Source organism: Cannabis sativa, chromosome 6, assembly GCF_029168945.1.
Source record: "Cannabis sativa cultivar Pink pepper isolate KNU-18-1 chromosome 6, ASM2916894v1, whole genome shotgun sequence".
In the NCBI taxonomy this organism is placed as follows: domain Eukaryota; kingdom Viridiplantae; phylum Streptophyta; class Magnoliopsida; order Rosales; family Cannabaceae; genus Cannabis; species Cannabis sativa.
Window position 1 is genome coordinate 1003693 of NC_083606.1, and position 27965 is coordinate 1031657.

At 30.8% G+C, this 27965-nt stretch overlaps 4 protein-coding genes across 4 annotated transcripts; 3 read left to right on the forward strand and 1 right to left on the reverse strand.

The window, feature by feature from the left end:
* The first annotated feature begins 3053 nt into the window (after nt 1-3053).
* Nucleotides 3054-12463, forward strand: LOC115694678 (kinesin-like protein KIN-14F). Its single transcript, XM_061116791.1, has 19 exons — nt 3054-3382; nt 3601-3648; nt 4244-4512; nt 6354-6517; nt 6602-6745; nt 6975-7334; nt 7448-7516; nt 7639-7863; nt 7966-8047; nt 8185-8280; nt 8367-8546; nt 8889-8995; nt 9088-9266; nt 9679-9843; nt 9928-10181; nt 10690-10853; nt 10931-11131; nt 11228-11970; nt 12056-12463. Exons 3-19 carry the CDS (start codon nt 4347-4349, stop codon nt 12195-12197), a joined length of 3441 nt encoding a protein of 1146 aa, XP_060972774.1. The 5' UTR covers nt 3054-3382; nt 3601-3648; nt 4244-4346; the 3' UTR covers nt 12198-12463.
* A 521-nt stretch (nt 12464-12984) lies between these two features.
* On the forward strand, nt 12985-14525 carry LOC115725176 (uncharacterized). The gene has a single exon (XM_030654608.2). The coding sequence runs from the start codon at nt 13455-13457 to the stop codon at nt 14382-14384; it is 930 nt and encodes a 309-aa protein (XP_030510468.1). The 5' UTR covers nt 12985-13454; the 3' UTR covers nt 14385-14525.
* Nucleotides 14526-16309: 1784 nt separating this feature from the next.
* LOC115694677 (uncharacterized) lies at nt 16310-19120 on the forward strand. Its single transcript, XM_030621761.2, has 6 exons — nt 16310-16462; nt 16617-16942; nt 17038-17179; nt 17289-17381; nt 17817-17904; nt 18462-19120. Exons 1-6 carry the CDS (start codon nt 16386-16388, stop codon nt 18741-18743), a joined length of 1008 nt encoding a protein of 335 aa, XP_030477621.1. The 5' UTR covers nt 16310-16385; the 3' UTR covers nt 18744-19120.
* A 949-nt stretch (nt 19121-20069) lies between these two features.
* On the reverse strand, nt 20070-25363 carry LOC115725787 (LRR receptor-like serine/threonine-protein kinase RGI3). The gene is made up of 2 exons (XM_030655397.2): nt 22213-25363; nt 20070-21320 (listed from the first exon to the last, which is right to left on the reverse strand). Exons 1-2 carry the CDS (start codon nt 25031-25033, stop codon nt 20836-20838), a joined length of 3306 nt encoding a protein of 1101 aa, XP_030511257.1. The 5' UTR covers nt 25034-25363; the 3' UTR covers nt 20070-20835.
* Nucleotides 25364-27965: the final 2602 nt, after the last annotated feature.

A 27965-nucleotide genomic window follows, 5' to 3' on the forward strand; every position in this document is an offset into this window, starting at 1 on the left:
CTTCCACAAAAATAGTTTTCTTTTGACTAAGTAACAAAAAGTGAAGAAATGAACAAATTGAAACATGCATGAGAATGATCATAGTCCATAGAGAACCTTAACAACAAACCACAAACACATAAAGAAAATAGGGTAGAAGCATGCGTGAGCAATAATTTATAGATATAGCCATATAGAATTTATAATATATATATATATTTATATAGGGGACCCCAATCATTTTTCTCATGCAACCACCATTGAAAAGCAACAATGATATCACTTCTAGGGATTTATGTTCCACACTAGGACAGCCTTTTTATTTTTGATAATTAACACTTTTACCACAAATTGTGTAACATACATACAACACACATGCATGTATACTTATACTCCTTTTTGGCCAAAGACATGCATGAGTATGTAGTAATCATCAAGATCAACAATGTAATGTGGATACCGTACGTAGATCCGACCCGCGAGCGATAGCGTTCGGGTTCCAAGGAGAATTTTGGTATTTTTGTAATATTTTATATATAATGGTATTTTTGTAAAATTTTGAGACTTTTTTATATAGAAAACAATAAGCTAAATATTTGTTGTTTTTGTTAATTGTGGGCTCTAGGCCTAGGACACAGACCTAGCTCGTCTTTAGCTAATAGTAGGCACCTCAATCACTATCAAATAGTAATTTTTAAAATTTTGAAGCGAAAAAGAGAAATTTTAATATCGCTATTAGTCTAACTAAGTATCAGGTCCTATATAATTTAATGTAATAACTATCGCAAGGTGACATATCTAGACGTGTTAAGCACCACTAGTACCCCATAGCCATGCTTATAGAAAAAAGTAATATTTTTCTAAAATTAGGCAATTTTAATAGTGATTGACGTGCCTAACCAAACCTTAATTGTTACATCAACATGTTTAAAGCCTCATGAAAGTCTTTCACAAGAAGATCAAAGTCAATAAATTCAAGATTTTGATAACAACATAATAAGTTATGTGTAGCTAAGGCCGACCTTAAAAAATTTAGTGGGTCATACGAAAAAATATTAGACTCTTATTTAGAAATTAGTATGAAATTTTTCAAAATTAGTTAAAAATCATTTATAATTTTAAAAGAATAATTTTTTTGAATCCCTGAAGTAGGTGGGCCCTACGCCCAGGGTCGAGGCCGGTGTCTAGCTAGCTATATAGGACTTACATTTGTCTTTTTTACAATTAGGATCTCGACGGCCTAATCTAACTATATTTGAGACCCAAATAATTATAACAATTGTTATGTAAGTACCCATGAAGAACTAGAGAGTATTTGTCTTTATGTTTAAAGAAGAGCACTAGAGGTTTTTTATTTCCTCATCAAATTTTTATATATGGGGCATATAAGCATAACATATAATGAGAATGGATAATATAGTAGTACTATATAGTGTGTGCTTTGCTTATAATGTGCCTTTGAGTGCTCCATAAATGTCGCCAAAAATATGCAAAGGCCCCTCAATCACAACCAATAATATGTGTGCTACCACTAGTACTATTATTACCAATTTAGATATATATCTCTTTTGACAAAAATTATCACTTGAAAAAAAATGAAAAAGAAAAAGAAAAGAGTCATATGGTAAAATGAAGAAAAAAAAAAACTTTGATTATTGACCCCATTAACATGCTTGTAAGTGAAGTCTTCTCTTTCCCACTTTCTTTTTAACTAATCAAAAACAAAACAAAATTAAAGCTAACAAACAAAGTGAAAACATGTTATATAATTTGATATGAGAGTGAATAGAAATCTTTCATTAAGTGTGGTCTATTAAATGGGTTACATAATGTAAATAAAGAGCATGATAAAAAAACAAAGGTCTCTTCTTTGTAATCATTTAGATTTTTGGGATCCAACGTTTGAAAACTTGTCCTCTTTAGTCTTTTTACCTTACTCTTTTGCCTCTTGCTTATTTCAAATAAATGAAAAATAATAGAAAAAGAACTCTATAACGTATACTTTTCTTTTCTTTGCCTTTATTCCATGAAAGAATGTGAAAAACCCAACTACCATCACAATATATTGAAAGCACTTCACTTTCTTATTTTGAATAAGGGCAATTTGGTCATTTTACTTGTGGTGTTTTATATAACTTATATTGTATGCTATGATGCCAACACCAAAAAAATAAAAATAAAAATAAGAATAAATTGATTGACAAATATTCAATTGATAAGGACACTATGGTACTTTAATTTTCTCATGAGAATCTCTTCATCAAATAATACCAAAATAATATACATTTATTAAATAGTAATATTATTTTGAACTATGTAAATTTACAAAAGTGATTGATTGGATCCTCTATTTTGTTAAATAACAAAATGAGCTCTGTATTTTTTAAAATGATACAAATAAAACTCTAAACTAATTTTTTGTCAAAATAAAACTTAATAATAACTCGATCTAGAGGTGTTATGACAAAACTAGTTATATTTTCTGTATCTGTTCATGTTAAGAATTGTCTTTAAGTTGGTTATATTAAAAAAAAAATATCGAAAATTTAGCTTAAGGACCTATATATTTTTATCCTTTTAGAAAATATAAGATTCATTTTGTAATTTAATAAAATAAAAGGTTCAATTAATATTTTTTGCAAAACAGAAAGTACAAAATAGTATTTACCCTTATGAAAAAAAGAAAAAAAAAAAGAAAAAAATGTTACATATTTTAGTAAAAATCTTTGTTATTCTTACTCCTAACAAGATGGTATTGATTTACATACAAAAGTAGTTTGATTAATCAATCAATTAAAGTAAAAAGAAAGACTATTTAAGATTTTTGTCCTCGAATTATGATTTGTGTATTATACACGCAATGCTTATACATTAATTGAGTAAATAACCATATTATCATTTTGTTTGTCACGTGACTAAATTTAACAGAATGACCAATTTACAATACTATAAATAATTCAAGAACCATTTGTATCGAGCTGAAAAATTTATAGGGTACAATAATATATAAGTCATTAGGGCGAAAATCTTAAATAACCAGAAAAAAAAATGAAGGGACAAGATTGATCAAAATCTTGAAGAGACAAACAAAACCCATCAAACGGCTATTAAAAATTTGAATAGCGGTTGGGGGGATGAGATGGGGTCAACATAAAATGCAGTGTCTATAAAATAAAGATCAAATCTTTTTTCAAAAGCATAGGCATGCCCAGATGATCCCACCTAAAGACTCATCCACTTGTCATGATATGGTTGGTTCTCCATACCACTTGGAGTATAGAAAGTGAAAATTCTCTAAGTCAAAAACACACTTTCAATAACATAACATAACCAAACAAAACAACCATAGTTGTATTGTATAGTATTTGTTGTCTACCATTCTCTGTCTATTTACTCAAAACATGTGAGTGTGACACTTGGCTTTGGCTTTTTTTGCATTACTTATTTTCACTCTCAAAGTTGCCATTTTCAACTTCTTATAATATTTCTCTTCTATCTCTCAACTCTCTCTTTGGTGCATTTATTGAGTTTCCACTAGATTTTGAATGAATATTTTGCTCATTCATAAACTTCACAAGAATCTTACTTCATCACCTTCTTCTTCTTCTTCCATTTTGGCAGATCAGATCTAAAATTACACATCAAAACTCATCACATTCAAATTCAAAGGTAAAAGCTTTATGAGCCTCTTTTTTTTTTTAGTTTTCTTCAAACATTTGTAGTATTTTTTTTGGATATAGATTTTCTTTCTTTTTGATTGCTTTGACATTGATCCTTAGTAAATTTTGTTGGGTACTTGTTTGTCTTTTCTAAATTGTCATTATATATATATTTTTTGGTAGAGTAAAGAAGAAGAAGAAGAAGAATTGACAATAGTGCCATATAAACTAGTTTTTTTTTAGCTCTTTTGTTCTAAACATTTGAAGTATTTTTCTTTCACTTTCTCATCAAGCCTTGCTGCATTCTTTTCTTTTCTTTCTTTCTTGGTTTTCTTGAATTTTGGTAGTTGTTTTTGATAAATTTTCTATCTTTTTGATTTCTTTGAGTTTAATGCATAGTGAATTTTGTTGGGTACTTGTTAGTTTTCTCTAAAGTGTCATATTCTTTTTGGTAGTTATTTTACTTAACAACTCTAATATTCATGACTTTTTTTGTTTTATTTTGGATAAACTTTCAATCTTTTTTATTTCTTTGACTTTGATTCTTAGTGAATTTTGTTGGGTACTTGTTAGTTTTTTCTAAAGTGACATTTTTTTTTTGGTAGAGTTAAGAAAGAAGAAGGAGAAGAAGAAGAAGAAGAAGAAGAAGAAGAAGAAGAAGAAGAAGAAGAAGAAGAAGAAGAAGAAGAAGAAGAAGAATTTACAATAATGCCCCAAGAGAGTAGTAACTCAAATTCATCACTTTTCACTTCACCATGTAAAAATTTGAGAGGGTTAAAAGGTCCAACTATCTCTAACAATGAGACCTCATATGCATACACTGAAGAAATCATCAATGATTATGAATTGGCTCAAAGAAAAGCTGAAGAAGCAGGTACCAACAAACACTTCTCCCATCAAATATGACTCTTGCTTTTTCTTTTTCTTTTTGCTTTTTTCCAAGTTATATTACATCAAAGTTTTGTTTTTTATTTATTTATTATTATATCTTTATTAAGAGAATTGTTTTAGGCTTATTGTCATGATTAAGAAGTATAATCTTTTGAATTTTTGTTAATGGAATAGTCTTGATTTTTTTCTTTTTATGATTATGTGGACCTCTTAAATGTTGGTAATGGTGGGTCCAATTTGACCCCAACTAAGATATATTTTACAAAAACAAAAAATTAAAGGGAAACATTTAACAATGTGGTTAGACTTAGACCTACCACAATTAGTATCACTTTTTTTTATTATTTATTTATTTTTTGTAAGTGGGTTATAAATAAATTTTATTATGCTTTGATGGTTATGATTGTGTCAACCATTTCAAAACCTAAATTTCTAAAAATGTTATATTAATTATTTAATGTTGTGAGTGTATGCATATATGTATAGTGACACTAATTAAAAGACAATTATGAAATTGTTTTTTTTTCCTCTCACCAAACAAAATGGATAGATATAAACTACCTATTAAGAGTGTTTTGACATAAGGCATGGCTTGACAGAGATGAACACATGTAAACAATTATTGTGTGATTTGAGCTAACCATATTGCAAAATTATCAGACATTTAAGAGATGTGAAAGTGTCCCATTTTTGAGACATTATTACTTCCCATATTGGCTTAGGAAAATGGCCCATGTTTAAGACATAATTGCATGCACACATAGCGCCCTTTTGTCACACTTATTAACCACAATGTGAGCCTATATTTAGTCCTTTGGGTGTCTTTGTCTTAAACATTCATGGGGTTTTAAGGCTATTCACTTACTTTTTGTTTTGACATTGGAAGAGGAGAGATTCAAACTCGAGACCTCCTTTTTGTGGGGAGAGGTATAGTACCACTAGGCTATGACTACAAGGATGACTATTCTCTACCCTTTTGTCCCACTTATTAATTGGCTTTGGTGTTTCATGGGGTTTTAAGGCTACTCACTCGCCTTTTGTTTTGACACTGAAAGAGGAGAGATTTGAACTCGGGACCTTTTTTTTGTGAGTTTAGGGTTTAGGGTTTAGGCTATGACTACAAGTAGGCTATTCTCTAGTTTTTGGTGATTCAATGGCATATAATTCAACTATAATATTATTTCATGGGGTTTTAAGGCTATTCTCTCGATTTTTGTTTTGATATTTCGGGAGAGAGTATTCGAACTTGGGACCTCCTCTTTGTTGGGATTCAAGCTATGCCTATGACCACGACTATTCTCTAGCTTTCGGTGATTCAATGGGATATAATTCAACTATAAATTTTTTTACATTTTTGTGGTGAGAATGAAAATCAGCATGGTTTACTATATAAGATCAGAATAAAAATTCAGCAAGAGAAAAAAAAACCAGCTTATTTTCATGTATTGAAATACAATGGTTTCATCAAACATAGAAAGCTAATAATGATAGTGTTATAATGTAATGCTTAAATATTAGAACAGTTTTACTTAGAAACCATTTTTTGATTAGTAAATTTGAGTTGATTCTTACTACCATTTTCCCTGTTTTTCTCTGTTTCTGTATTTTGGTTTTAGTTTCTGTAGCTCTTAGTTATGATAGCACTAAATTTCTATTACAAGTTACTTAGAAACCAGTTGAAAATGATAGCAAAATTCTTCTATGAAAATAAACAAATAATTTAATGCTCACATTAAATGGTATTTGCTATGGTGAATTCAATTTTAATCCAATGAGTTTAGAAAATGTTTAACTGAAAACTATTATGTGAACTTTTGGTTTCAGCTTCAAGGAGGTACCAAGCAGCACAATGGCTTCGTCAGATGGACTATGGCGCCTCGGAAACACTCTCTAAAGAGCCATCCGAAGAAGAGTTCTGTCTCTCGCTTCGAAATGGCCTCATTCTCTGCAATGTCCTCAACAAAGTCAACCCCGGTGCTGTTCTAAAGGTGAGCATTTCGCTCATTTTTGTGTCGAATGAAATCGGTTTCTCTTTTCTTTTTGCCTAAGTTTGTTACAAATTTTCTTGAAAGGTTGTGGAGAATCCAATAATACCAATACAATCAGTTGAAGCAGCAGCACAATCTGCAATTCAATACTTTGAAAACATGAGAAACTTTCTTGAGGCTGTTAAGAACATGAAGCTCTTGACTTTCGAAGCATCTGATTTAGAAAAGGTGAAATCGAATTCTTTCTTTCTTTCTTAACACATTAGGAAAATTTGCCAAACTAACAACATGAAAATGTTAAATTAGCAAAATAACTACATTGAATTTACACTCTGCGACCAAGTTTATGGTTGCAAAAGGACCATAATAGTCTTTTTATGGTCGCACAGTGTAATTTTTGACAATCTGGTGAGAATCATGAGGTTCCATAACTCTTTTAACATTTTCAAATTTTTAGGGAGGATCGTCGAGTAAAGTTGTGGATTGCATTCTATGCCTCAAAGGGTATTACGAATGGAAACAAGCGGGTGGAATTGGAGTGTGGAGGTATGGAGGAACGGTGAGGATCACATCTTGTCCGAAAGAATCTCCATCCTCCTTGATAGGAAGTGAGAGCACAGATGATTCATTGGATGAATCCGAATCCTCACAATTCGAACAACTTCTAGAGTTCATCCATCTTTCCAACGAGGTTTCGGTTGAAGAATCAAGAATCGCCAATGTTTTGACTTTCCTCTTTGATCGTTTTGGACTTGGACTTCTACAAGCTTATCTTCAAGAGAGTAATGGATTAGAAGAATTGCCTTTTAATGCAATGGTAGGTAAGACTCTTACCTTAGTTTGATCATGTTAATGTAAGCCAATGTTTTTTGTTAACATTAAGGTTTTATTAACCTCTAACATTTGACATGTTTGGTTGGAAATTTTAAGGTTATTGACACTTTTCTCAGTAAGGTAGTCAAGGATTTCTCAACATTACTTGTCTCCCAAGGAACTCAGGTACTCATGACATTTTCTCTTCTGAATTACAATACAAATGTACTTTAAATCCTTAAAGAAACATTAATGCAAGTACACTTATTGATTTTTTGCTTTGATGTTCTTCTTCTTCTTCTTCATAGCTTGGATTGTTTTTGAAGAAAATTTTGAAGGATGATTATGGAAATTGCTCTACATCCGAATTTTTGGAAACCATTTCGCGATATCTTAGCCAAAGAACTAGTTTGGTTTCGAATGATTTGTCCACATTTTGTATCTGTGGCGGCAAGCGTGAGCTTGTTCAACACATAGTTAGTCACTCGTCTGATCACGACGAGGCGATTAACATGAGTCAAAAACAGCTTCAGGTAAAGGATTATCCATACAATAACTTCAATGTATGATTTTTTGTCATGTCAAATCTTACAATGTTGTAATGGATTCATCTTCATATAATTGTCTTTTTTTAGGAGTTGAAATCTTCTTTCAAAGAGACAAAAGTTGAAATTCATCATATACATTCACAATGGGAAGATGACCTTAGAAGGCTTGGTAAGAATATAAAGATTTGGTCACCTGATTATATGAAAAACAGTTAAGGGTAACTAGTAACCAGTTGCGTTACATAAAAATACATGTTCATATAGGAGTAGATAAACTTGTAACTTTTTCTCTTCTTTCTTTTTTAGTGTATCATGTTAAACACCTTGAATTGGCCTCTAATTCATACCAAAAAGTACTTGAAGAAAATCGTCATCTATACAATCAAGTTCAAGACCTTAAAGGTGAAATCTTCTTTCATAAACTCTACTATTTTCAATATTTTTCTTATAGTATATTTGAGCTTGATTCATAATTCTCTTTTCCACAGGAACAATTAGAGTGTATTGTAGAGTGAGGCCTTTCTTACATGGCCAATCTAACTTACAATCAACCGTTGATTACATTGGAGAAAATGGAAACATCATGATTGTCAATCCCTTAAAGCAAGGCAAAGATTCAAGAAGAATATTTACATTTAACAAAGTCTTTGGAACTAATGTCACACAAGGTATGTGAGTATGTTACTCGGGGAGATACCAAACTGTCTCGAAAAGTAAAAGATTACTTGGGAGATACCAGGCCCAACTTTGGGAATAGACGGATTAGGCCTGTGCTTAGAGCCCAAACAAAAATTATACCCTTTTAAATATATTTTTTTACTAATTTTGAAAAGGTCGAAAACTATGTTTTTTTATGACCCACTAACTTTCAGGACCGATTTTGTGAGATACTAAACTGTTTCGAAAAGTTTGGAGCTTTATAATTTTATCTTTGATATATCTAAACTAGGACATTAGTGTATTGAATGTATCATCACTTGATTTCTTCTAATCATTACATAATCATGCAGAGCAAATTTATGGTGACACTCAACCACTAGTGAGGTCTGTGTTAGACGGCTACAATGTCTGCATTTTCGCTTATGGACAGACCGGTTCGGGCAAGACTTACACAATGGTAATATGCTAGACTAGATTTGTTATCATAAATCATAACTAGTTTATTTTGTGCTGTAAAAACTTGACAAGTTTTTCTGCAATTTATGACAGAGCGGTCCTGATTTAACAACGGATAAAACATGGGGAGTAAACTACCGAGCGCTACAAGACTTGTTTGAAATCTCAAAGGAAAGGTTGCAATTTGTAAGATATGAAGTTGCTGTTCAAATGATTGAAATTTACAATGAACAAGTTAGAGATTTACTTGTCATTGATGGCTCCAACAGAAGATATCCTTTGCTTTATGATTTTATTAATTAGTTTCTCTAATGATTTTTGTTGCTTGATCATAACATGTCTTTATTACTCAAGAGGGGTAGCTCAAATGGTCAAGCATGTGGTTTGCTCCTTGTAGTCTGAGGTTCGAGTCCCTCTCGAGTACCTACCAAGACCGGTCCTGAGATTAAGTGGGCCTTAGAAAAAAATTATTGGGTCATTTATTTAAAGAAAATATGTTGTATCTTCGAAAACTACTAAAAAGTATGTATATTTTTTTGGCTTCTGGGTTGGCCTTAGGCGCGGGCTTACTCTGCCTTAGTCCAAACTCGATGCTGGTACCTACATAACAATTGATATAGTTTTTTGGAAAATCATGTCTTTATTTATTGCACACATTTTGTTATTACCTTAACAACTCAGAACATTAGATATAAGAAACAACTCTCAATTGAATGGCCTCAATGTACCCGATGCTTGTTTAGTTCCGGTCACTTGTACACAAGATGTTCTTGATCTAATGAGAATCGGCCAAAGGAATCGTGCAGTTGGTGCGACCGCTCTAAACGAGAGGAGCAGCCGTTCTCATAGGTGAAGAAAGTTTCTCCAATTGAATATTGCTAATTATTTGGTTGAAACTATTCTAACTAGTTTGATATTTTTCGGTTTTTCTAGTATTTTAACAGTTCATGTCCAAGGAAAAGAGTTGGTTTCGGGATCAATTCTTAGGGGTTGCCTACATCTTGTGGATTTGGCTGGAAGTGAGAGAGTTGATAAGTCTGAGGCAGTTGGTGAAAGACTAAAGGAAGCTCAATACATTAATAGATCACTTTCAGCACTTGGAGATGTTATTTCTGCCCTTGCACAAAAAAGTACACATATTCCTTATAGAAATAGCAAGCTTACTCAAGTTCTCCAAGACTCTCTAGGTAATGACATATTTATAGCTTCTGTTTAATCTGTTAATTTCCTTGGAAATCAATAATGGTGTTAACACATGATCTTATAAGTGTATTATTACATATCTAAAATCGAATTTCAGTAGCTCTTTTCGGCTAACTATTGGATTGGATTGTATCCTTGTTTGAGCTAGCGATAATGCTTTAGTCACAACATAAAAAATTTTGCTACTAAATATCTCTTTTAGTTACAAGAAAATGTTACTTGTAACTAAAAAACTAGCTAGTTCTTTAATACAAGCTATTACTAATTTAATTTTAGTCACAACGAAATATAATTTGTGTTACTAATTCTGTTAGCTACGAATAACATAAAGCTTAATGAGATACTTTGTCACAATTTTTTCTAACTTATTTTGACTATAAGTAACTTTTTTTTTGAAGTGGGTTCTATGCCATACTCTTCCATTTTCTTATTCTCCTAAATTTATCACAATCTATGTGTTTTTTCCCCTAAAAACATTGTTGTTATTGCTAGGTGGGCATGCCAAGACATTGATGTTTGTACATATAAATCCTGAAGTTAATGCTCTTGGGGAAACAATTAGTACTCTTAAGTTTGCTGAGAGAGTTGCTTGTATAGAACTCGGGGCAGCTAAATCGAACAAAGAAACCGGCGAAATCAAAGAATTAAAAGATGAGGTTCACTTCTTCATCACATTTTCTTCCTAATTTCTTGTTGTCTAACAAATCATGCACTAATTATACATCCATAACAGGTCTCAAACCTTAAACAAGCATTAGAGAAAAAGGAAGCCGAGCTAGAACAATACAAAAACGGGACTCTAAAACCCGCCATGGATTCTCAAAAAGCAAGAGCTGTTTCTCCTTTTCGCCTTCCAAGATATGGCCTCAACAATAACACTAATTTGAAAACCGAAATCTCTCAAAGACCCTTTGATGAGACTAAGATCTCTGAGGTAAGTGTTATAATAGAAGTGTTATGTTTTCTTGTTGGAATGTTGAACTATCTATTTTCCTTTTAACACTTATGTCAAATCATTTTTAATTCTTAGACTAGAAGCTGTTCTTCGGGTAAGCAAAGGCGATCGAGGTTCCCTCTCGGGTTCACAGAAAAGGAGAGTTTAGTACCTAAGATGTCATACTTAGGTGAAGAAATCAGAGTAACAAGCAATGGGAAGCAAAGATCATCGCCTTCTCCTCCCGTTAGAAGATCCATTTCAACAGATAGAGGATCAGTTATCAAAACCCGAGTTAAGCCAGACACAATCGAAAACCAACCAATTTCAAGAGTACCATTTCCAGCTAGAGTGCCTAGTAACAAGTCTCTTGCAACTGATAACAACTCAAGAGTACCGATCATCAACAAATCGCTTATGACACCAACACCAACACCAACATATCAAAGTTCACAACAAGAGTACATTTCTGAAGCTTTGTACTCATTTCAGAAGTTGAATTTCAAGAAAGTACAACAAGAACACGATGATCACGAGCAATACAAACAAGCTCTCAACATTAGACAAGGCGGGATTAGAAAAAGCAAGACTGAAGTTAAGGCTGCTAAGACAAAACAATTCATCCCAACAAGATTTCATAGGCCTGAGGCTATGACAACATTGTTTTCTGACTTAGAAATCAGTAGTGGTGGCGATAAGACAGAGGACGAAACTCGCAAGAGTGACTTCTCTGAGCCAGAAAATGAGCTTGTTTATGGTGGTTCACCTCTTCATAGTGTTTTGGACATGAAAAAACCTCGAAAAAACCTCTCAAGACACTTACAAAACCATGAACCAAGGTAAATTAATTGTACTTTTGCTCAATTGGAATAAAATTTGGTGTTTTTGTTAAAAAATGTTTTAATTCTTAACATTGTTATGCAGAGGAGGGCTTGTGCCTGTGGTCGAAAACAAGTTACCATATGGGGCGACTCGTAATCAGAAGGAGAGCAGCAACACGAGTAATGTGTCTGAATTTCGAAGGAGTAGGTCTACACCTCGCGGGAAGTTTTTCGTGGTGCCTTGAGGAAGAAGTTATTGAAAAATAGTACCACAATGTTTATTTGGTTTATTTAATTTGTTTCTTTGTGTATAGTGACTTGTTTTATGCTGGTTATTATGAACTGCATACATTTTCATTTGGATCAAGAGTCTTGTTGAGAGAGGTGGTTTTTCTTTAATATATATCATTATTCATTATAATATAGGACATTTTTTTTTGTAACTTAACTATAAATTATCTGTTTTTGTATAGCAAAAAGTACTAAGTACAGTAATTGTGTTTATGGGGTTTGTTTGTTATGTTGGTTGAATTAAATAGTAGTTATAAATTATTTTTACCAATTAAGACTTAATTTTGATTAAATTAAAGACAAATGTTTAATGTCACACTAATTAAGATATTGATTTTTTTTTTTTAATTTTGAGTTAAAAAAATTATTTTTTTATCATCCTTTTATAGAAATGAAAATCTTTACAATTTCTAAAATTACTCTAGGCTAATTTTTTTTGCTTTTTATGTGATCATGAATTTGGTTTTTTTTTTTTTTTTTTTGTCTTTTTTGTTTTGTTATAATGACCAATTAAAAAAACTAATTTAATTAAAATTGTACCCAAGTGTTGCAGTTATTTTCCATGCAAATTTGAGTTAATTATTAGTTCATATTAAAAAGAAAAAAAATTAAGTTTGTTCAAATTTGAACAAAAAGCTAAGAAAAAGGCCAATTTTGATGTGTTGTTTGAACTAAAATAAGCCTCAATTAATGGCAGACTATTTTTGTAATAAGTTAACCAATGTCAAAGCTTTGAACTTTTTTCTTTAACTTCTAAGATCAGAAACAATAAACTATTTATAGATAAGAAAAGAAAAGTAAATAAATATAGCTAAAAAAACACATCATTTACAACACATATTATTCTAAGGCATAAAATTCTCAAAGCTTCAATCTTTTTTGCACCATTTCTACCCCAAATGGTCTAACATTTTCATTCTCTTTCTCTCTTTTTGTAGGTTTTTTTTATGAACCTACAATTTGTGATATTTTACCATATTGATTGAGATTTGATTTTTCTAATTTTTCATATATCTTGATGAGAAATTAGAAAAATCAAAATCAAAATCAAAACTTTTTCTTTCCATTCAGCTTATGAGGCCTAAAATCTTGAGTTTTAAAGAGTTGTTGATTAATGAAGTTATGTATTTCCTCTCTTGAGCTTTTTTCCACTGGGTTTTTCTCGAGGGGTTTCAACAAGGTATCGCTCTAGCCTTTTTTAAGGAAAAAAAATGCAAGATCTTTCTCATAAACACATTTGTAGCCTCAACCCAATGCACAAATCGACGCCTCAGAGCGCTACAACCTTTGTCTACCAAGCGAAATTGGCAAAAATTCTTTGCAATGTGTGTTTGACATGGTGTAAAAGAGTCACAAACCATGACCTTACCATAAAAATAGACAAGCCTTCAAAAGAAAACCATTACACATGCAAGATTGATTTGACAAACACACAATGTTGGGGTAAAAAAGGCCTAAAATCCTTTGACATAGTAGAAGGAACACGCGTAGATATCTTTTGGGATTTTCGCCAGGCAAAATTCTCTACCTCTTCCTCTTCCTCCTCCTCACCCGAGCCATGCTCGGATTACTATGTTGCCTTGGTACATGATAATGAGGCGGTATTGTTGCTAGGCGATTTGAAGAATGATGCATACAAGAGAACTAGGTCAAGGCCTTGTTTGGATGAAGCTACCTTGCTACACAAGAAAGAAAATGTTTGTGGTAAAAGATTGTTTTGCACTAAAGCTATGTTGAAATATGGAGACAAAATAAGAGGAGAACATGACATTGTTATTGAGAACTCTCTTTCAGGGCCTGGTGATCCTGAGATGTGGATCAGTGTCGAAGGGACGGTTGTGATTCGGGTTATGAACTTGAATTGGAGATTTAGAGGGAATGAGACTATAATGGTGAATAGTGTGCCATTGGAGATCTTTTGGGATGTTCATGATTGGTTGTTTAGTAGCCCTAAAACTGGCCATGGAATTGGTTTGTTCATTTTCAAACTTGGTACATTGGAACAAGAAGCCAATTCCAATGTCATTACTGATTTTGATTCAAGATACTTTTGTTGCAATGGAAGTAAACATGATCATGTTGACTCACCTAAAAGTACCTCTGAGTTTTGTCATTTTCTGTATGCTTGGAAAGTTGAGTAAGAATATTTCTTGTCAAGATTAATGTATCATTTAATTAAAATTCAGTTCCCAATTATTATTTATTGTAGTAAATGTAATACATATGGTACTTTAGTAATGTAATTCAGTATATTTTTTTACTAATTAAAAATAATTTTTGATATTTTCTGGTTAGAGGAAAAGATTAACTATCTTTTGACACAAGTATCTCTTTTTTTTTTTTTTTTTTTTTTTTTGAACACACACAAGTATCTCTTTAGCAATGATTTTGCTACCGTGAAAATACTTTATTTAGTATAGGAATAAAGAATTTGTCCAAAATTGGATTTCTTTGCAAATTTTATGGGCTATTACTCACGAGTTTTTTAGTCGTATCTTTGTCATTATTGTTTCTAAAAATTGCTCTAATTCAAAATATTGGACAAAATTTTTGTAAAAATAGTACACTTGTGATTTTTCATAGCAAACTTTATACATAATGTTATAAATTTCTTGAAAGACTTTTTTTTTTTTGAAATTAGCGTGATGTCATTAGATAAACCATAAACTAGACCTCTCGGTCATTACAATACAGGTTCTCCGGTAACATGGAAACCGGGATAGATCTAAATATATGATGAGCAAAGGCTCATCTAGCCACATTGTGAGCAGCAAAGTTACATGTTCGCTTAATAAAAGAAAAATTAGAGCTAATAAAAGATTGAGAAGACTTAATGAAAACAAAATTGGATTAATATAACTTTGGTATGCATGATTATAGATTTGGGAAAACCCCTTAACAGAAATTGTTGCAACCTTGGCAGCACATTTGTTAAGGGGTCCCGAAAGCACGAACAATGGGTTCAAGCATACGCTCACGCTCTCGATCCACCAATATCAAAATTCTGCAATGATGTTTGAGTTTGAGCACCCCACAACCTGAAAAATAGACAAGAAGATAACTCAATTAACATTTGAGATTAAATTGAATGATTGATATGATACATTGATTTTCACTAGAGCAACAGACGAAACTTACTTGTCTGAGGGAACAAAACATAAAACACCAATTGCCGTCGTCGTTGATCCAGTTGATAAACGGCGTGAGATGGTACTGAACATTGCCATGGCTAATGAGGAATTCCTTGTTGAGAGAGATCAGAATTGTAGCCTACTTTTCCAAGGGATACAAGACCATCCTCTAGAATTCAATCTAAGTTGCAAATGAGACAAATACAAAATATAGTATACGTTAGTATTTTCAAATCCCAAATAAAATGAACATTTTATTGGTCTCCAAACACAGTCTTCTGGCATATGTCCTACTGTGAAAGGAGTTGCTATCAAATATATTAAATTTATACAGAACTCAAAAACAGAAATATAGACATGGTAAATCCTAATAAACCTCACGACAAAGATAAACTGAGTTATTGCTATTGCTATATATATATAAAAGAGAAATATGGGGATGTCTGTAATGAACAACCTCTATGAGTTAATTAAGTAGAAGACTATACAATTCAAATCAATAAACACATATGTATACACATTCATATATGGCACAACTATGAAGAGCATTTGATCTTCAGTAATGTCATGTATTAAATATATTTCTCATTTGATTAAATTAATTTTTTGATGTATTCTTTTTTTTTATATATATATATATATTATACTCTTATTAATTTGTTATTGATTTTTTTTTCTTATTTTGATGTTGTTTGAATGATATTTTTCTGTTACTTAATTTTCTTATAGTTTCCACGTTGCTTTTATAAACACCAAAAAAATATAAAAAAAAAATAAAAATATAAAAATTTTATAAAAAATATATGTAATTATTCCTTAATATTTTACCTCTAATCCTTTACTCTCCAATTATTATTATTATGTCGTTTTCGAAGTGAATGTCGTTTTAATGTATTGTTGTCGTAGATAGTGTTAACTTTAACTAACAACAACTACCAAGTAAAATTAGGGTTCTTTGATTGGAGGGTTTAATCTGAATTTGAAATTTAACAATCGAATTGGGGGAAGAAAATGACGATTTCACTGGGATCTTCTGCCATCAAAACCCTAATATTCCAACTTCATTCTCGAGCTTATCGAATTCCCTGGTACGATCTTGAAGTCTCTATCTTTTGATTGAACAAGAGCACGTTGAAGTTCTAAAGATTCAATTTTCATCATTAGAACCCAAATTTGTAATTATATTTGAATTTGTGGTGATTTTAATTCCAAAGTTTACATTTTTATTATTATCATTTTCAGGGTTAAGAATAATAGTTCAATCTCATGTTTGAAGAGTAGAGATTATAATTCCTCAGTTCCTATTAGGTACATTCCTAAAAAAGCTTCTAAAAGTAATGAAATTGGGAATTCTGAGCTTATCAACAAGGGTTCAAAAAAGAAGGAATTTTTAGAATTTTCAGAAGCAATAACTCCATTTGACAATGTAGTAGGCATTAGTAGTAACCATAGTGGAAATGGAAATGAAAATGGTGTGCAGAAAAGAAACAATTTTGATTCGAAGCCACGATTCGAACAACATCTACCGACGCCTTCTTTTAAGTTTTTGCCTAATGAGTTTGAACATGGTATGAACTTTTTATGTCAAGTTCTTTGCAGTGCTGCAACTTTGAAAACTGGCTAAAACAACTTAGATTTATTCTTGATTTTTGTTTGTGAGTAGATAATGTAATGGAAGAACATGAGGAGGTTTATGAAGAGTTATTTATTGATCGAGAGAATAGTAGTGATCGGGATAATTTACCTCAGAAAAATCGAACTAAGCTCGATGCTGAGAAACTGGTCATAAAGTTACTAGCAATGAGGTTAGTGGTAACAAATTTTGTCCTGAATTTTTGATGTAAGATTGGTGATAATCTATAGTTTCATACATTGTAGAATCTTTTCAATTTGAAATCTTGGATGTTTTTGCAGGGCTTTCACCGCTGTTGAACTAAGGAAAAAATTGTGTGGAAAGAAATTCTCTCTGGATATTGTTGATGAAGTGATTAATGACTATAAGTGCAGGTGCATTTCTAAGAACTAAGAATATCATTATACTACATTTCATTAATATGTACATTTCTTTGTCCAATTGATCAAAAAATTACAATAAAAATCTCCAACTTTATTGTTTGACACTATCCCACAACGAACCTCTCTTCCTCACTTTCCTCTTGTTCAAAGAAATTTCTGTTTCGTTCCAACCATAATAACCACTTCCATACTTAACTGGGGTCTTTCATTAATGTATAAGGGGGGAGTTTTAACTTTAATCCTCTTCCACCTTACTCCTTTTCGCCGAAGAGCTGAGGGTATTTTCGCAAATGGTGGTATTTTATTCTTAGTTCAGTTGATTTCAAATTATAGAAACTTTACCAAGTAGTGACATTCTTTAAACATGTTGAATGAACAAAATTTGTTGTCTTGCTCAAGTTTGTTGTTTGTTTCTGTTTTCGGTAGAGGGTTCATCAATGATAGCATGTATGCAGAGGGATTTTGTCAATCTAGATGGTCTTCGTCGAGCTGGGGACCACAACGGATCAAGCAAGTAAGTTAATCTCTGTTCTTAAGTTAAATTTTCTACTTTCTTATGAAAGGCATACTTCTAATTTTAACAGATTTTCTATCACTTGGAGTCCTTACTCTTAACTAATATTTTTCTCAGCTGGTAGCTCTAAGTTCAAGCTTCATTTTTTGGAGTGAAAAAGTTTGGTTACGCTTGTTCAGATTCATTTTTTACTTGAAATTTAGACCGAAATAATTTGTGAAAATAGCCTAATTTTTTTGGGCATCATTTCAATCTTGCCAAATGCCCTTTTTTCTACACAACAAGATCTGATTTAACATCATTTTTATGTATGAAATTCTTCTCAAAGATTGAACAAAACTTACTTGAAACTTATTGACCGAAATAATTGGCTAAAATAGCCTATTTATTGGCATCATTTTGTGAATAGCCTACTTTTTTGGCATCATTTCTATCTTACCAAATCCCCTTATCATTATCTTTTATGTATGAATTTTTTTTCAATTTCAAAAGATTGAACCAAAGTTATCATTTTTCTGTTTATTTAACTTTGTTTAGTAAATCATCTCCCTTTTCAGGCACTTTATAGGAAGGGAGTAAGTAAAGACGATATAGAGAAAGCAATACAAATAGTCTTTCAAGATGGAGAATCCGAAGAACACAAAGAGACGAGTCGTGGCCTATCAGAGCCATCGATGGATCGTTTGCTTGTTCAAGCCTCGAAACAATGGCTACGAGGGGGCCAAGACGTGCCTAAAGAGAAGAGGAAATCAAGGATCATTCGGTGGCTTCAGTACCGCGGGTTCAGCTGGGATGTTATTAGCACCATAGTAAAGAAACTAGAATCCAATAGTGAGTGACCCATCTTAAGTTCATATAGCTATGTGATAGACAACAAAATGGTGTGGCCCATCCACATTTCTGTGGCCACAAAAATGAGGTCTCTTCTTCAGCTGTTGTTAGTTGCAACTGCAACTAGTCTAGCCTAGTCTAGTTAGTTTCTCTTCCTAGTTTAGACTAAAGACAGCAACAGCTGATGTTGGTGGTGGGATCTCACTCAAGTCCAAAAAATCTCTGAATGGAAGCTTTCATAGTGGTGTTTTATAACACTGTGTGGATGGAAGATAACAAGAAGTGGTGATGATGATGAGTTAATTATGGAGCTAGAGTATACTGCACTTGTATTCTTAAGTCCATTTCAATTATCTATTTAATTGAAAAGTTTTTTGCAGCTAAATCCTTTCAACTATCGTTTCACTTGCATTTGATCTTTCAAGTTTAAATTTTGACGGTAAAATTTTATAAATTACTGAACTGTTAGCAAATTTAAGTTGTCATTTGGTTACTAGCTATCATAGATGATTTATGTGTATAGTTTTGTACACGTGACAAGTTTATATTGGTGTACCTAATATTATTATTTCAAAATTCATTTTAAAATTAAATAAAATATAAAATATTTAAAAAATATTATAAATTTTGAAATATTTTTTTAATAATTTTAAATAATAATATTAAGTGTACTAATATAAATGTGTCACATGTACAAGAGTGATACATAAGTAGTCCATGTTGACAGTTAACTGTAAAAAATAAATGTCTCTTTAAATTTGCTAACAGTTTATAATATGGAGGGTTTTACCACTAAAATTTGAACTTAAAGATTAAGTGCAAGTTGAATGATAGTTTAGAGAATTTAACTGTAAAAAACTCTTAATTGAATATAAAAGTATTTTGTCTCTTAAATTATTACTGATGTTAAATATTTCCTATCAACTTTGAACGTTAGTTAAATATAAGATTTCTGTTATTAATTTTGCCTCGTGAATAATGAAAGTGGTAAAAATTCTCATACTTCATGCTAATTATTTTACAAAATTCTAATCGAAATCTCATAAATTACTACAGGCGAAATATTTAACATTACTAATAATTTGAGGAGCATAATACCATTATGTTTTCCCTCATTTTTTCTGCATGTGTAGTTAATTAATATTAGTAATGTGATTAAGACTTGTGAGTATTGTTTAATTAATGAGTTTCTTTCTTATTATATAGCTGAAAAGTCTTACTCAGAGAGAGCACATGGACATGTGATAAAAAATAGAACACCATGTGAACACTGCTGGAAAGACTGACTCTATACACAACAAACACAGAAAAAGACAGAGAGAGAGAGAGAGAAATTGAAAGAAAGTTGTATGTGAAGGAATCAGTTACTCTTAGAATAATTCTAATTACATAAATACAAAAGTTCCAATCATTGTTCAAATAACTTCTACATACTTTCCCTTGAGTCTCTCTCACTCATCATCATCATCAATGTTTCCCAACATAGTTTTCTCTCTCTCTCTCTCATACTAAAGGTCTCAACTTTCTTCAAAATTTGCTAAATTTAACACAAATGTTATTACTACAAATCAATACTTTCATTACCCACAACATATATAGTAAAAAAAATACATTTTTTTTTAATAATAATCACCATACAAATTCTTCCACTAATAGTATCCCACTTTTGCTCTAATGGGACCTTTTTTTTTCTTTATGTAATAACACTAATATACACATATTTAGTATATATAATATATATATAAAAAAAACAATAATATATATGGCTTTCTAAGAAATTATACTCTAAGTTTTTTTATACGATGTTATATATTATAGTTATAACAGATGTATATTTTTAAAAAATTCTGAATAATTTATTATGACAAAAATAAAATTCAAAACAGTTTATTGTCACGCGTACAACTAACTGTTTGAATTCTATTTTCAACACTGTAAATTATTCAAAAAAATTTCAAAAACAATCAGTATATCTAGTATAACTATAACGTACACCATCATATTAAAAAAATTAATTTATTATTTCTCTATATACCGAAAACAATAAAGAGCAAAAGCGACGCCTCTGATACCTACCTAAGAACTTTTCTATATGTATTATCATTTCGAGATAGAATCGTCTGAGAAAGCAAAAGAACAATTAGACGAACCATGTGAAATCATCTTCCTAGTAGGAGATTGAGTTTGTTGTGATTGTGATTGTGGTGGTGAAGCCAATCCTGTCTTTGAAAACTCACCTTTTTCTTGTCTTGAATAATCCTCAACATGTCTAATCTCCATAAGCATAGCCACAATGTCTTTCATGGTTGGTCGATCATCTGGTTTTGAACTTAGACATAGGAATGAAACAGCTAATGTTTGAAGCATTTCATGCATTGTTGGGTCAGATCTTCCTCTTAGCTTTTGGTCAAGAATATCACAAGGGTCTTTTTTAGTAGCTAAATGGTCTCGAACCCATTGAACTAAATGAGCTCCATTTGGTAATGTTGGGTCCAATGGATGTCTTCCTGTTAATACTTCTAGAAGAACAACTCCATAACTGTATACATCACTTTTTACTGTTATCCTTTGCATTGATGCATGTTCTGTTGTGATTGTTCAATCAATTAAACAGAGTTAGTAATCAAAAAGAAAGAAAGAGTTACCAATTAATCTAAACACAAATATAAACAAAAAAATAAAAACAACATAAAGTTTGTAACTTTAGGAAATATATGTAGTACAGGGATGTTTCGATATACTTTTAATCTATCTCATTATTAAGAATTTTTTAGTCAATTTTTTTTTATAATTGTATATGTTATAAAATAATTATCATATATTTGCTTTAAACACTAGTTTAGTTAACTTTTACAATTCATTTCCATTTTGTAACAAAGAATTATTAAAAGAATATTATCGCTAAAGCAAATACATAAAATAATTATCATATATTTGCTTGAGCGATCATAACTTAAAAACAACTATAAAACACGATAATTTACTAATTCGATTAAAAAAACATGAATAAATTGTTCAAAAAAATTAAGAATACGATCGCTAAGCAAACACAAAAATCCTAAAACAATCATCATATCGAGCGATCATAAAAATCACTTAAAAACAACTACAAAACACACGATCATCCTAAAATCCAACAAAATTATTTCATTAATTTCAATCAAGAAAGAACTAAAAAACATAAGTAAATTAATCAAAAAGATCAAAAACAATTATCCTATATTTGCTTGAGTGATCATAACTTAAATCAACTACAAAACATGATAATTTACTAATTCGATTAAAAAAAACAAAAACATAAATAAATTAAGCAAACACAAAAACCCTAAAACAATCATCATATCGACTCATAAAAATCACTTAAAAACAACTACAAAACACGAAACCATCTTAAAATCCAACAAAATTATGTCACTAATTTCAATTAAGAAAGAACAAAAAACATAAGTAAATGAATGAAAAAGATCAAGAACATACCCGGAGCCATATAACCATAAGAGCCAGCAAGTTGAGGCCTTTGAGCTAATTTAGCATCATCACCATCACCACCATGATGATCATCAACAACAACTCGAGCCAAACCAAAATCAGCAAGAAAAGGCTCATTACAAGGACCCAACAAAACATTCATAGCCTTAACATCACCATGCATAATTGAAGGAACACAATCATGATGTAAATAAGCAAGAGCATGACCAACACCCAAAACGACATCGTATCTCCCTTCCCAATCAAAACCACCTTTATTATTACCTCCATGAAGCATTGAACTCAAACTCCCATTAGGAAGATAATCATAAAACAAAAGCTTCAAATTCCTATTACAACCGAAACCCAACAACCTTATTATATTCTTATGTCGAATCGAACCAAGTGTACGGATTTCAGACCCAAAAGCACCCGATTCATCCAAAGACCACATCTTTTTCACAGCTAAGGTTTGCCCACTTGGAATAATCACTCTGTAAACGACACCTGAGCTTCCTGTGCCTATGACGTTTGATGACGTCAGATTCCGTACAATGTCGTCGATTGAAAAATCGAGTTTTTGATACAGAGTCATGTCCCAACTTCCGTCTTCTTCGTTTAGAGCTCTGTTGGCGATTCTTGTACGGATTAAGACGTAGATTGCTAGTAGGATTAGTACTACGCTGGCGCTGATCAGAATTGACATTGAAAGCTTCATTACCGTTTTTGATGGAGATTTTCCGGCGACGGCGTCGGAAGGGGTTAGAACGGTTCCGGCGAAGTAGAGACCTTTGTTTGAGGCTAAATCGGCTAAAGGAAGGTTTTTGAAAAATGGGGTGTTGGGTAATTGGCCTGAGAATTGGTTGAATGAGATGTTGAGAGTTACGAGGTTTTGGAGATTTGTTAATGGGTTTAAGTCGCCGGAAAGTTTGTTATGAGATAAGTCGAGGATTCCTAGCTTGACAAGGTTTGAAAACTGAGGTGGGATTTTTCCAGTGAGTTGATTTGAGCTTAAATTTAGTGAGATTTCGAGTGATGGGATTAAGCCAAGTTGAGTTGGTATCTCGCCGGAGAAGCCATTGATGGAAAGGTCAAGCATTTGAAGCTTTTTACAGTAAAAAATCTCAGATGGGATTTGACCAGAAAGTTGGTTATTACAAAGATTGAGTTTTGTCAACTCGGTCAACTCACTTAGATGAGTTAGTTGACCACTGAGTCTGTTATCTGAGATATCAATTAACTGAAGTGAGTTAGGTAAAGTAGTTGGGAAAAATGAACCTTTTAAACCATTTGAATGAAGATCAAGAAACTCAAGGCTTTGACAATTTGATATTGATAATGGGATTTCACCAACTAAATGGTTTTGACTCAAATCAATAAAGTTTAAGCTTTTCAAATTTCCAATCTCAGTTGGAATAGTACCACCAATTCTATTCTGGTTTAATCTCAATCTGTATAGGTTAGTACAATTACCTATTTCAGTTGGGATTAAACCAGATAAGTCATTGGAAAGTAGAAGCAATTTAGTGAGATTTTTCAATCCAAACAACTCTTTTGGTATTGAACCAAATAAGTTGTTGTATGATAAATCAAGTGCTTGAAGCTCCACACAATTAGCTAGACTCTTTGGTATATTACCACTAAGCTTATTTTGCCAAGCAAAGAATAAAGTCAAACTCTTTAAGTTTCCAATAAGTGAAGGGATTTCACCTGAGATTTCATTGTTGTCAACTTCAAGATGAGTCAAAGAAGTACAATTTGTTATTTCATTAGGTAAAGCACCAGATAACTTGTTAACACTCAATTGAAGCTCTTCAAGATTTGAAAGCTTACCAAAAGATATTGGTATTGAACCAATGAGGAGATTTTCTGAAAAGTCCATAACTTTAAGCTCTTTACAATCACCCAACTCAATTGGGATTGAGCCCACCAAGTTGTTTTGCCAAAGAAGAAGACTTTCAAGCTTTTTGAGTTGACCAATTCCTTTTGGGATTTGACCTGAGATTGAGTTTTGGTACAAGTAAAGATTTTGCAACTCACTGCAATTACCAATCTCATCTGGGATTTGACCTGAAAGAAGAGAAGTGTAAAGAGCTATGGTTTGAACCCTTTGAAGCTTTCCAATTGAAGAAGGTAAGTTCCCTGAAATGCTTGTCTCTGCTAAACCTAACATAACCAAGTTGATGCAGTTACCAATCTCCCATGGAAGTTCACCTTTGAGATTCTTGTTACCACCACCTCTGAAAACTTCAAGCTTTGTAAGTAAACCAATACTTTTAGGAATCTCACCACTCAATTTATTATCATAGAGTGTTAAAGACACAAGCTTTGAGAGATTACCAATACAAGAAGGAATTTCACCTTCAAGAAAGTTTGTATTGAGATATAAAGTTTGCAACTTTACAAGTTTACATAGCTCAAAAGGAATCTCACCATAGAGAAAGTTCTCTGAAATATCAAGAAAAGTGAGCTCAGTGTAATCACTAAACTCTTTTGGGATATTCCCACTGAGATTAGAAGAAGAAAAATCAAGTGTTTTCAAGAATTTGAGAGATTGAAAATTTGAAGGCAATGATGAACCTTGCAAATCTAATGATTTTAAGCTAATCTCAATGACATAACCATTGGAATTGCATTGGACACCAAACCAATTTTTACATGGTGTTGAGTCTAGTGAATTCCATGAGCTTAGTAGGGAATATGATGAAGTGTTTGATAAGGTGTTTTTCCATGTGAGAAGAGCTTGGCCTTGTTCATCAATGGAGTAAACAAAACCAAGAAGAAGAGAAAAGGGAATTAAGAAATTGAGATAGCTTAGAATGTTAGGCATTTTTTTTTTTTGAGAGAAGAGAGAAAAGAACAAAGTGATATGTTTTGGGATTGTAACATGTTTTTGTTTATAGAAAGAAAAGAATTGAAGCTTAAGAAGAAGATCTAGATCCAACACCACCACCACAACACCCCTTTCTTTATTATATTTTAATTATTATTTATTTATGTGTTTTTGTATTGGTATTGTTGTTTAATTAGAGCTGAGATAAGAAAGAGAGAGAGATGATGCAGATGGGTTTTTTTTGGGTTTTATTTTTTGTAAAAATAAGTGTTATAGTTTATATGTTTTTTTTAATTATAAATTAAAAAAAAAATCAAATGGGGTCATGTTTATTTGTTTGATTCATCTATATAATGAGATGAAAAGTTTTTTGGATTATTCTTCTTCTTCTCTACTAATGGATTTGTCTTTGTTTTTTATGCATACAATTTTATTTATTTATTATTAATTTTTTACTATATGCATGTAAGTACCACTAATTTATATAAAAATTCTTGGCTTTGACAGTTGTTAAAACCATCTCTTGTTTAATTAGTCAATTTAAGCCATAGTTAATATTTTTTATGGGGTTTTAAACATAAATATTAATTTATGAGTTGTCCATTGTTTTACAATTCTATAAAAAGAAATAGTAATTATTAATCTTTATGGTTTTTTTTCTTCACACAATTCTTATAGCTTTCAATTTTTTTTTTAATAATTTCAATGATTTCTTTAAGTATACATTAAACTTAGAATTTTTTTTCAAAAACATTTAATTACTATTTTTTAAAAAAAAAAATCAAAAATTCAATTAATTATTCTCAAGAATTAAATTAGTTGCAACAAAATTCCCAAGAATTAAATTAGAAATAGTAAAAATCCTAATAAATTTATTCATTTTGGTAAAAGTTGCAATAATGACATAACAAACTGATTTTTCTTCTTTCTTTTTTTTTTTTTTTCTTACATATAAATATATAAATATACATCTGCAAAATTAATGGATTTTATCTTCCAAACAGTGATAAAAGTTAAACCAACTAAAAATAGCCACAAATTGATTATATTTGCTGAGCTAATTTACTGTATCATCATCTTCTTAAATAAACTCAAAGTGGTCCAATATTCATTATTTGTGGTCACAAATCACAATTGCTAAGCTTGCCATGTGCTTATATATATAAATATATATATATATATATATATATATATTATCAACACACTTACTACTATTTTCTCTTAATAAATATTTGGAAAGAAAAAAAAGTTATAGAAATATATAAATATATATATATATATTGATTTTAATAAGGTTCTTTATGTCATATAAACACATAAATGAGCATGTTTTGATGATAAAAGGTCAACTGATTTTTGTAGTAAAAAAATTGTAGCAATATATAATTTATTATTGATAATATTATATTACATGCATATATATAATATATTTTAATATTGAATTATTGAAGATCCATTTTGGTTTTGTTTATGATTTAATTTAATTACATGAAGGAGAAAATATATGTGGAATAATATGTAGTGATGTGCACATGATTATGAATGAGAAATAAGTTAATATTAATGGTTTTTTTTCTTTTTTTTTCTTAATTTCATTTAAATATATTTTTATATTATGAAGCTGCAAATCTGGTCATGTTGTCGGCTGGTCTTGGCAGTAAAATATTAAAAAGAATTCTAAGATTATTATGTTGCTGGCTTTGAGTGGAATAGACCAACATAATCACCCATGTTAGAGCTTAATTAATTCATTAATTAATTAATATTAAAAATCTCTCCAATCACTCTTTTGCATTCTAATCTTGGATTTGTTTGATGCATTAGATCATATTATGGCATAAATGCTTTTTTGCATATGTTATGGGGACCTAATGAGGTCCATTTGTTTTAGTTTTTATTTGGAATTATTATTAATCGATAAAGAATAATGATATGTGTGTTCAAAATATATGTAAATATTTTTTTGAATAATAAATTTTAAATTAAAGTGATTGGTTGAAAAGATTGATATATTATTATGTGAAGAAAAAAAAACTCAAATACAACCAAACAAATTGGTCAAAACAAGTCATTTTGTTAAAATAATTAATGGTCATAAAATGAATTGATTTTACAACGAATTTTTACAATTTTTTTGGTAATGTTTAATAATGTTTCATGTAAAAATTTGAAATATATAAATTAATGAGAGTAGTTTATTATTGCAGTTTGGTAATAGTAGATAAAATAATTTGTTATTTGTGATGTTAGAAGTAAAAATATTCACTCATGTTAGAGAGAGTAGTTGATTTTTTTTTTTTTTTTTTCACTTTCATATGAATTTAATTTGTTGGGAATAATAAATTATTAAAGATGGTACCTAATACAGCTTTTTTTTATTTAAGGGAATTAAAGGAAAAATGGTGAGTTTTCTTGCACCAAAGAACTTAGCTATAAATTCTCATAATTTGTAGTTTTATTGAAATAATAACTTTAATTAATTTAACCATGATTTCGTATAATACCATAAAGTATTAAACCTATATCATTATTTTATATTAATAGTCTCTTGAATAAATATCCCTTCAATTTGAAAATTAAAAAAAAAAATAAAAAGTTTCAATATGTATTAATTACTTAAATTTAGTTATAATACCCTACCCATGACCCCTTAATGTACCCACTTGTTATGTATAATAGAAATTGTATTTATTAATATTAATTACTAATTATAATAAGCACCACCCTTTTTTAATTACTTATTTATTTATTATGTGACACTAACATAATCATGATTTTTAAATTTGGTTAGTTATTTTCAAATGTAAATATTTTCACTCTAAAACTTATTGTTTTTTTAATCTAATTTTTTACTCTAAAAACCTTGTTAAATCAAATAAGACTATGAAACAAAAGAAGAAAAAAAAATTGGCAACCTAAACCACAATTT

Coding starts and splice junctions, on each gene's coding strand:
- LOC115694678 (XM_061116791.1), top strand. CDS start 4,347: ATGCCCCAAGAGAGTAGTAACTCAAATTCATCACTTTTCACTTCACCA. Junction 8,996..9,087: donor CGGGCAAGACTTACACAATG/GTAATATGCTAG, acceptor AATTTATGACAG/AGCGGTCCTGATTTAACAAC. Junction 10,182..10,689: donor AGTTCTCCAAGACTCTCTAG/GTAATGACATAT, acceptor TGTTATTGCTAG/GTGGGCATGCCAAGACATTG.
- LOC115725176 (XM_030654608.2), top strand. CDS start 13,455: ATGCAAGATCTTTCTCATAAACACATTTGTAGCCTCAACCCAATGCAC.
- LOC115694677 (XM_030621761.2), top strand. CDS start 16,386: ATGACGATTTCACTGGGATCTTCTGCCATCAAAACCCTAATATTCCAA. Junction 16,463..16,616: donor CGAGCTTATCGAATTCCCTG/GTACGATCTTGA, acceptor TATCATTTTCAG/GGTTAAGAATAATAGTTCAA. Junction 17,905..18,461: donor GACCACAACGGATCAAGCAA/GTAAGTTAATCT, acceptor CTCCCTTTTCAG/GCACTTTATAGGAAGGGAGT.
- LOC115725787 (XM_030655397.2), bottom strand. CDS start 25,033: ATGCCTAACATTCTAAGCTATCTCAATTTCTTAATTCCCTTTTCTCTT. Junction 21,321..22,212: donor TTATGGTTATATGGCTCCGG/GTATGTTCTTGA, acceptor CAATCACAACAG/AACATGCATCAATGCAAAGG.